The sequence below is a fragment of the Helobdella robusta genome (genome assembly GCF_000326865.2).
Source record: "Helobdella robusta unplaced genomic scaffold HELROscaffold_121, whole genome shotgun sequence".
Lineage (NCBI taxonomy): Eukaryota > Metazoa > Annelida > Clitellata > Rhynchobdellida > Glossiphoniidae > Helobdella > Helobdella robusta.
In genome coordinates this window covers 50,230-60,129 of record NW_008703670.1, presented here as the reverse complement: position 1 = coordinate 60,129, position 9,900 = coordinate 50,230, and the positions used below count along the sequence as shown (strand labels likewise).

Genomic DNA, 9,900 nt, shown 5'->3' with positions numbered 1-9,900 from the left:
CCACACACACACACACACACACACACACACACACACACACACACACATACATACATACATATGAATATACTTACATACGCACGTCTGCGTAAAAATAAGTATTTCAATACTAACAGTTAAAACCACAATAAAGTACATGCAGTAATATATATATATATATATATATATATTTATGTCTATATATATATATATATGTATATATAATACCCATACATACATACTTTAGTGTACATTTTCGTACATACAATTTAGAATTATGCACGTGATGCTTGTACAAAATACATACAACGATATACCTAAATATGTCTACAGTACGCGCTTAAACATACATACATACACATATACATAAATACAAACACATATACATATACATACAAAATACGACATCATATTATTTGCACAGGGAAAAGAATTAAAACCGGTACGATGATGAATGATACCTGGTTGTATGTATGTATGTATGTACACATGCATATGTACACATTGTATGTATGTACAGTTTTGAGTGTACAACAGTATACAGGTTGAATGTACAAACGACAGACGCGCGTACGCATAGAGAAAGAAATATTTATACAGAAGAAAGAAGATTTGACGATGAAAGAATATTTCTTAGTAACTGTCAGAATTGTCAAAATATACATCACCGTCACCAACATCTTCATCTACGTCACTATCGAGCTATTTCCGGTAGGATGATGCTGACGTTTGTCGGTCTGTTTGTTCGTCGTCAAGTTGGAAGAGACGTAATCTTTGAAGGTTTTGATGTTGTTGCTGTACATGCTGTTGTTTGCCATGCAGATGTTGTTGTTCTTGTTGTTGCTGCTGATGTTGTTGTGGTGGATGGTGACGGGTTTCGTTGCAGACAAGAAAACAGCATCTGGAGAATCGATGACGTCAGCAGTGGCGCAGTCGCATTCGCCGCCGCCACCACCGCCGTACGAATGTTTCTTGTTGAACTTCTTGCAGGCTGTGGTGGTCTGGTCGTTAGAGATAGATCTGTGCAAGGGAGGGACCGCCGACGACGACCGATCACAACCGTTACACAGCAGCGCGTTTTTCTCATTGATGGAATCGTACCTGGAGTTTGTGACGTCACCCATGTTTATCTTGGTGGGGCAGCATTTGGAAAGCTGTTTAGAGATGAGTGGCTGTTCCAGCTGCTGCAGCGATTCATCCAGCCCCAAAGGACAGTCGACCACATCGCTCTTGTCGGGAGACGCCACAGGTGAAAAGTCGAAGTGTCGGCTGCCACTGGTCAGCGGGCAGACGTCGGGAGATTTTTGAGGTCCAGAGGCGAACATCTTGGCGTTCTCCACGGGTCGGTAGCGACGAAGCATTTCGGCGCCACTTCTGTAGTTGTCGGTCTTGGTGGATGCGGACGACGGGATGGAGTCTCTGTAGAGCTTCGAGCCGAGCGTGACGTTCGAAGATTTCTTGCTGGAGAAAGCTTGAGTCTGATCATCGAAGCCCACGACGAAGCCAGTGTCCATCTTGACCATGGGTCTGGGGGCGTCGAGACAGGGAACGAGGAGAAGAGGGTTGTGCTCCAGACTGTCGATGATTATTTGGATGGATTGGCGGTCCCCTGGATCGTACTCCCAACAACTTTTGCAGAAGTCTTTCCTGCCGGACGTAAAAATTTTTAAGCTCCCTCAACTCGCAATCATAACTAGAATTTTAAAAAATGTTTTCAAAACTTGACGAAAAAAAAGACGAAAGTAAGACACGATGGGCATACAAATCTTGAGGGCACGCATCGGGCAGTTGCATGGTGTGTCCATCCTTCACATGTCTGACCACCTCCTCATTCGTCTTGTCCTGGTACGGGATCGATCCGAACGTGAAGATCTCATAGACAAGAATGCCGTAACTCCAGATGTCAGACGCCGACGAGAAGACGCCATCCTTCAGACTCTCTGGCGCCATCCACCTTATTGGAAACTTTCCTGGTTGATGGTTTCAGATAGTTCATTAAATGTTCAAAAAGCAGGGTGGAATTTTTAAATAAATAATTCCTAGCATCCCATGAAACAGCCAGGGCATAACCAATCTAACATTCACACTTCATTACAATTCACGAGTAAGATCAGCAAATAAAATAACTCTTTCACCCATCCATTCAACATCCATCCATCGATCCATCGGTCAATTGATGCATCCTACTGACCACTGCTGATGCATCTCACGTAATAACTACTGAACATTTTCTCAGTCAGACCAAAGTCGCCGATCTTAACGAGGCCAGATTCGTGAACCAAGCAGTTTCTACAGGCCAGATCTCTGTTGATGTTAAATCATAAAAATCATCAACCAAATCACTCTTTTATTCTTTTCTCTCTCTCTCTCCTCTCTCTCTCTCACACACACACACAAATAGACACGCCGCACAAAAACGCAGCCAACACACACACACACACACAAACAAACACCAACCTGTGAACGCAGGGTATGCTCATGAGATAGTTCAATCCCTGCGCCACATCCATGGCCATCTTGGTGATAGCCTGGGGGCTAACATCGAGAGATTCGTCGCTACTCTCACTGACAAGATGTCTCCTGGATAGCAGGTAGGACCTCAAATCACCGTGTAGCATGTACTCCATTACGACGAAGTATGGCTCGTCTTTAGAGCAGACGCCGAGCAGTTTGACTATGTTCTCGTGGTCGAAGTCTTTCATTAGCTGGGCCTCCATGAAGAAGGCAGCCTAGTAGATATTATAGTTGAACGTTAGTAAGAAAATTTTTTGATAGGTAGGTTGTGGAGTGGATTGTGGAGTGGATTGCGGAGTGAGTTGCAAAGTGGATTGTGGAGTGGATTGCGGAATGGATTGTGGAGTGGATTGTGGAATGGATTGTGGATTGAGAAATGGATTGTCAAATAGGTTTGGAAATAGATTGTAAGTGTGCAGAAAGTTAATTTAATCATTGTTAATTTAATTATTAAGGAAGAATTTTATCAATAGCTTCGCTGTATGATATTGTTACAATTAATAAAAACAACATCAATATACTGCTTTTACTAGCAACAACAACATAAAAAAAAACCACAACAATAACAATAATAAATTAGAATAATGAAAAATAAATTCTAACAAGATTCTCCGTCGTAGGAGAGTGTGTCAAGGTCTTGACAGCAACAGCCAGCCAGGAATCATTCACCTTGACCTCACCCCCGAGAACTGTGCCGAACTCTCCTTGACCTTTGATTGGTTGGTCGGTTGGTTGATTGATTAATTGGTTGGTTGGTCGGTCGATTGATTGATTGGTTGGTTGAATGATTGATTGATTGGTTGGTTGAATGATTGATTGATTGGTTGGTTGAATGATTGATTGATTGGTTGGTTGAATGATTGATTGATTGATTGGTTGGTTGAATGATTGATTGATTGGTTGGTTGAATGATTGATTGATTGGTTGGTTTAATGATTATAATGATTGGTTGATTTGTACAGACGGGTTGAATGATTCAGTAATCGTTCATGGTTTGATTTTATAGTAGACTTCATTTCATTTCATAGTACATTTGAATAAAATAATGAGCGAATGATTTAAATAAATGAATGAATGAATGAATAAATGAATGGATGAACAAAGAATAAATAAATGAATAAATGAATAAATGAATAAATGAATAAATGAATAAATGAATGAATAAATGAATGAATGAATGAATGAATGAATGAATGAATGAATGAATGAATGAATAAATGAATGAGCGATGAACGAATGACTGACCAATCTTTCTGTTAAGTACAATGTTGGTCCTATCCAGCTCCCACTTCTCCATATGAAAACCGCCAATGATAACCAGGTCACCGATAATCTTGTCATACCTGTCATCATCATCATCATCATCATCATCCTCATCATCATCATCAGTAACATCATAATTATTCATATCATCATCAAATTATCAGCCAGCCAACCAGCCAGACCGTCAATCAACCAACCAATCAATCAAATAGCCAACCAATCAATCAACCAGCCAACCAATCAACTAACCAACCAATTAACCAGCCAACCAATCAATCAACCAGCCAACCAACCAGCCAACCAACCAGCCAACCAACCAGCCAACCAACCAACCCCACAACCTTCTCTTAATGAGAACAACCACGACAACCATGATGATGACGATGATGGAGATGATGAAGACGTTGAGGATGATAAGAGCAGTGTCGCAGCTAACGCTGAACGTCCTCTTGATCCATTCCAAGTTGCAGTAGGGCTCCTCTTTCTCTGTAATTATAATTATTTATTCATAATTATAATTATTTATCCATAATTATTCATAATTATTTAATCATAATTATTACAAACAATCTTAATTATATCATAATACTTCTTAACCTATGATGTCGACAGGGGGCTTCCTATCCAGTGTAAACCATTTTAGATTTCTGAGTGCACTCAGAGTAGCTACGCTGGAATTATCTTCAGGTTTGTACGTTGCTATCTGTGTTGACTGGCTTGCTGATTGGTTGGTTGGTTGATTGATTAGTTGGATGATTGATTGAATAGTTGTTCGATTGATTGATTAGTTGGTCGATTGATTGATTAGTTGGATGATTGATTGATTAGTTGGATGATTGATTGAATAGTTGGATGATTGATTGATTAGTTGGTCGATTGGTTGATTGTTTAATTGATTGTGTATTGGTTAATTGATTTCGATTTATTTAATGATTGGTTGATTGAATGTGCATTGGTTAATTGGTTGGTCGATTTATTTAATGATAGATAGATTGATTGATTAATTGACTGATTGGTTGATTGATTGTGTATTGATCCTTCATTAACTGATCAAACGAATGCCACAACCATTCAACAAAACCGTAAAATCTGATACAAATACAACACGATAATTTCGTGATTTGAAAAGAAAAAAACAACTTTTCTTCAGCTAGCACTCGAACCCAGTAACCTTGAATTTGCCGGACGTCGATGTTGGGCACTCTATCGAGGTTATTGAAGCTTACACTGCCAGACAGTCCCATGAAGCTAACTTCATTTACCGTCTCCAAAAACTCCCTGATTTTAGCGTTGGGGTTTGATCAATCCAGATAGTATAAATAAAAACTAAAACAATGAGAAAGCATCAACAAAGACGACGTCATCAAAACCACAACAACAACATCAACAACAACAACCACAACAACAACAACAGCAGAAGCAGCAACAACAACAACAGCAGCAGCAGCAACAGCAGCAACAACAACAACAACAACAACAACAACAACAACAATAATAATAATAATAACCACCTCAACTTTTCCTGATTGAAAGGATTTTCCAAATAGGTGGGGTTCTTAATGAGTAGCTTGTGGAAGGTGTGTGCGAACAAGACAACAGCATCGTAGGCGAAAGTTTCAGCTCCCTTAAAACTCTGCAGATATTTACATGTGTACATTCGTGTGTGTGTGTACGTGTGTTTGTGTGTGTGTGTGTGTGTGTGTGTGTGTGTGTGTGTGTACAATGCAATCAATCACACCACCACCGAGGGTAAAAACAACCGTCAGCAAAATCGCCACCAACCCCAGATCGAGAATTAGAAGTAAAGTTCAAAATCTTTGAAGCGGTCAAATTATCTTGAAGGATAGTGAAACTATGTTGTATCATGATAGTGCTCTGGGCGGCCTCACTGATGCTTGCGGCAGTGCACTTCATGCGACCACTCGGTCTGGCAACAGCAAATGGGCTTGGAGTTGCGTTGGTATGTCTGTTGAATTTGGACGATTTGAAAAAACTTTCAATGTTGATGTTGTTGTTGCTGCTGCTTGTTACTGATCTCTTTTTTTTCCTTCTCCAGCGATTGTGGTTGTTGTTGTTGTTGTTTATTGATTTTTTTCTTCTTCTGCTGCTGTGGTTGTTGTTGGAGCCGGTGCTGGTTGCGGTGTCGTCGTTGTCGTGACGATTGTTGATGTAGTTGTTGTTGTGGTCGGCGATGTTGTAGCCGTGGTTGCTGCTGTTGTTGGTGGTCGCGGTGTGGCTGCTGGTGGCTGTAGCGTTGGAGGGCTCTGCGGGCACGATGGATTTGGGGTCGACCCACCAGCGCTCCAGAAGAGTGTCCACGAAGATCCACAGGTATCCCTGCTTGATGGTCATTTCCTGCAAACGTCGGTCAGTTAATTAGTTTAATGAGTAAATGAGTGACTGAATAAATGAGTGACTGAGTAAATGATAAAGTAAATGAGTGAGAGAATGAATGACCGAGTGAATGAATGAATAAAAGCCAAGTTACTTCGCGATATATTTTGCACGCGAAGTCCCGAGCAAAATCCTGCGGTACGAAAGCGATGTTGACAAGAAGCTTGTGCTCTTTCAGGCCCTTCAGACACTGAAAATTGTACAACGAGTTCGTGAAATCATCATCGTCGTCATCATCATCATTACGGACATCATCGTCATCATCATCATTACGGACATCATCGTCATCATCATCATTACGGACGTCATCGTCATCATCATCATTACGGACATCATAGTCATCATCATTTTAAGTTACTTATTTAAAAAATAAGATGTGCCATAGACCAACCTGACTAAACTCTGTTTCGTTATTCGGTGAGGTGAGCTTAGCGGAGTGGGCCACCTCGATGCCATACTGGGTGAGGACCTTAATGAAGTGCTCGCCGTAACCTCTGTAGGCCGGCCTCGAGAACATGAACATCCCGATCCTCTGATAGTCCATGTGATCTTTCAAGAGGTACTTTAGGATTTGCCTGGTAGTGGTGGTGGTGGTCAAGGTGAAGGTCATGATGACGTGAAGAGGGAGATGCACTGAGATGAATGACAAACACGCGAACGTACGAACGCGAAACAACAGCCTCTGCAACAGCAAGCAACAACTAACGCTTTCTCTTTCAGCGATGGATGGGTCCTAATAATGTGCCTGGTGCTATTATCTGGGTTCTCCTCTTCCGAGGTCAAGGGCGTTCGACTGTACGTGATTAAGGGCAGCTGCACTGATTCCATGTACCTCGTCAGCAAGATGGTCGACTCAATGGAGGAGACCGCTGGTTTTGAAAGAAAGCAGAAATCATAAAACTTTCGTGTAAATACGTACGTGTGTCTGTGTTTCTGTGTGTGCGTCTGTATGCGGTAATGTATGTGTATATGCGTGTATGTCTATGAACAACAACCAACCAACCAGCCAACCGACCAACCAACCAACCAACCAACAACCAACCAGCCAACCGACCAACCAGCCAGCCAACCAACCAACCAACCAATCAACCAGCCAACCGACCAACCTATTAGACCATAGACAACGTGCGTTTTGTTGGTTAAAAAGTAGTTGAGACCCTGGATGCACCTATGGGCCAAAATACTTTCCTTATCGCCGCTGGCAAAGAAAGAATTGATCTGCAGCTCGTGGTTCGGCAGCAGCGAGTCATTCATGTTTATCTCGTGGATGGCCATTTTTATAGCTGGTCAGTCGGTGAATGATGGTTACGTCATTACAAACGTCATTATACAATGCAATGCGGAACAAAATGTACAACACAAAACAACACAAAACAATACAAATACAAAAGGATACAATAAAAAACAAACAACGGAATGTAACACGGTAGAAAACAATTGGCAACCGGATAATTCAGCCATGCTGTCTTTCATTATGATGATTCCAACAAAAATTGGGACCTTCTTGAATTGAGGGGGCATCCAAGTCGACCAAATATTTCTATTATTTCGCAACCACCTGACCAATCAAACAATCAATCAATCAATCAATCAATCAATCAATCAATCAATCAATCAATCAATCAATCAATCAATCAATCAATCAATCAATCAATCAATCAATCAATCAATCAATCAATCAATCAATCAATCAATCAATCAATCCAATCAGTCAATCAACGAACTAACAAGCAAGCGGCCAGTTCGGCTGTCCTGTTATCATTCATCAAGGTCAGTGCCCTTCTCAGGTCATCATTCGTGAAAGTCATGGCCGACAGGAAATAATAAATATCCGGGGAATATTGTCTGCCATTATTGTTATTATTATTATTATTGTAATTGTTGTGGTTGTTTATCATAACTGGAATTTAAACTTATCAGTCAGCCAACCGACCGATTAACCATCTGACTAACCAACCAACCAAACAACCGACCGACCGACCGACCAACCGATAATTAACCAGCCAATCAACTAACATCAAATTCTTCATAACGGTCTTGCGAATATCATAGGGCTCAAGCCGACAGTCGGAGTTATCATCAGTAGAACTAACATTAGCAGTGGCCAACGGACAATTATCCGGATTAACGGAAATGGGATAAAACTTCCTGGTAGAGGATAAGTAATCCAGGTTCCATCCATGATAGATAACTGTCTGGCGTTCGTCGTACTTTTCCAAGACAAAGGGTTCTAATTTGCTCCCTAGCCAGAAAATTATGACGTCAAGTTGCAGTTGATTCATCTGCTTCAACAGGCATTTTCCATTTACATCTGTTGTGTGTACGTGTGTGTGTGTGCGTGCGCGTGTTGTACATATATTCATGAGAGAAAGAGAAAAAGGGAGAGAGAGAGAGAGAGAGAGAGAAAGGAGAAAGAGAGAGAGAGAAAACAATTGTAAGGATAACAAAAATTACATATAAAACAATCACCACAATCATCCATATCATCATCATCGTCGTCGTCATCATCATAACCAACGCCATCTTCTTCATCCTCTCACCACCATCATCATCATAAACAAATCAATATTTCATTTGGTGTTCCTTATTTATGTAGCGCACATACATTTTTTTCATCAATGCACCCATATATCTTTATTTATAATTTTTGTTTTTTTTAGTATATATATATATATATATATATATATATATATTTATTCATATTTTTCTTTTTTTTAACCAGACATACATGTTCCCCTTCGATATATTGGAAGGTCGTTCAACATTATTATTATTGTTGTTATTATTATCATTCTTGTCATTGTTATTATTGTTGTGGTTATTATTATTACCAATGTTTTTATTGTAAGTGACGTCGTTGCAGACGTAAAATAGACAAACAAACGAACAGACAGAAAATAAAGACCATACAATAAAACAAAGAAATAAAATTAAAAAAAAACACCAAACACCAAACCAAGCCAAACCAACCGTAATATGACGACAAAACCACAGTGCATGAATACGGATTTGAGTAACAGTTTCTGCTATAATAAACCCCACCCACACAAACCCCGTCGTAATTGTTTCTTTGTTTTTCGCACCCAAACATCGGCAACTTATATCGGTCTACCATAGTTATTAACTCTTTGTAGTAACTCGTAGTATTCAAGTGGGCTGTAAGTTCTTTGTTCTTGAGGAAGTCTAAACAATTGTAACTAGACCAGGTGAACGTGAACGAATTATCGTAGTTCGGCAGAATTAGCCAGTTCGGAATATAGAGAGAATACCTGGAAATGTGCGTGCGTGTGTCTCGATGTGTGTGTGTGTGATTGTGTGTGTACGTGTGAGTGTGTGTGATTGTGTGTGTGTGTGCGTGTGAGTGTGTGCGTGCGTCAATAAATGTATGTGTGCTGCTTGTATTTGTGAGTATTATTTCTGCGTGTATGTACACACAAGTAAGTATGGGTATTTGCATGTACGACACACGCGTGTACATCCGCTTGTGTCGGTATGTATACAAAGAGGTTGGTACATACATACGATTGTTTGTTTGAGACGGTTCCTATTAGGTATATAGAAAAAACTGTTGTTTATTGTGTAGCTAACTATGAGAGAGAGAGAGAGAGAGAGAGAGAGAGAGAAAGAGAGAGAGAGAGAGAAAGAGAGAGAGAGAGAGAAAGAGAGAGTGAGTAAGGGAGGGAGAGAGTGAGTGAGAGATAGAAAGATAAATTTTCATAACAGATTGTCTAAATAAAAACAAAAGCAATA

At 40.3% G+C, this 9,900-nt stretch overlaps 2 protein-coding genes across 2 annotated transcripts in view; both read right to left on the bottom strand.

The window, feature by feature from the left end:
• Positions 1–1,547: 1,547 nt before the first annotated feature.
• On the bottom strand, positions 1,548–2,702 carry HELRODRAFT_142725 (hypothetical protein; the record flags this gene model as incomplete). The annotated part of the gene is made up of 4 exons (XM_009013852.1): positions 1,548–1,626; positions 1,742–1,949; positions 2,174–2,283; positions 2,437–2,702. Coding segments are annotated over 4 exons (663 nt in total), but the record flags the coding sequence as incomplete, so codon positions are not given.
• A 5,239-nt stretch (positions 2,703–7,941) lies between these two features.
• Positions 7,942–9,900, bottom strand: part of HELRODRAFT_183834 (hypothetical protein) — a gene marked incomplete at both ends in the record, with an annotated part of 2,270 nt that continues 311 nt past the window's right edge. Inside the window, 3 exons of the mRNA XM_009013851.1 lie at positions 7,942–7,995; positions 8,244–8,461; positions 9,121–9,419. Coding sequence (XP_009012099.1) covers positions 7,942–7,995; positions 8,244–8,461; positions 9,121–9,419 — 571 coding nt within the window. The remainder of the gene's footprint in view (positions 7,996–8,243; positions 8,462–9,120; positions 9,420–9,900) is intronic.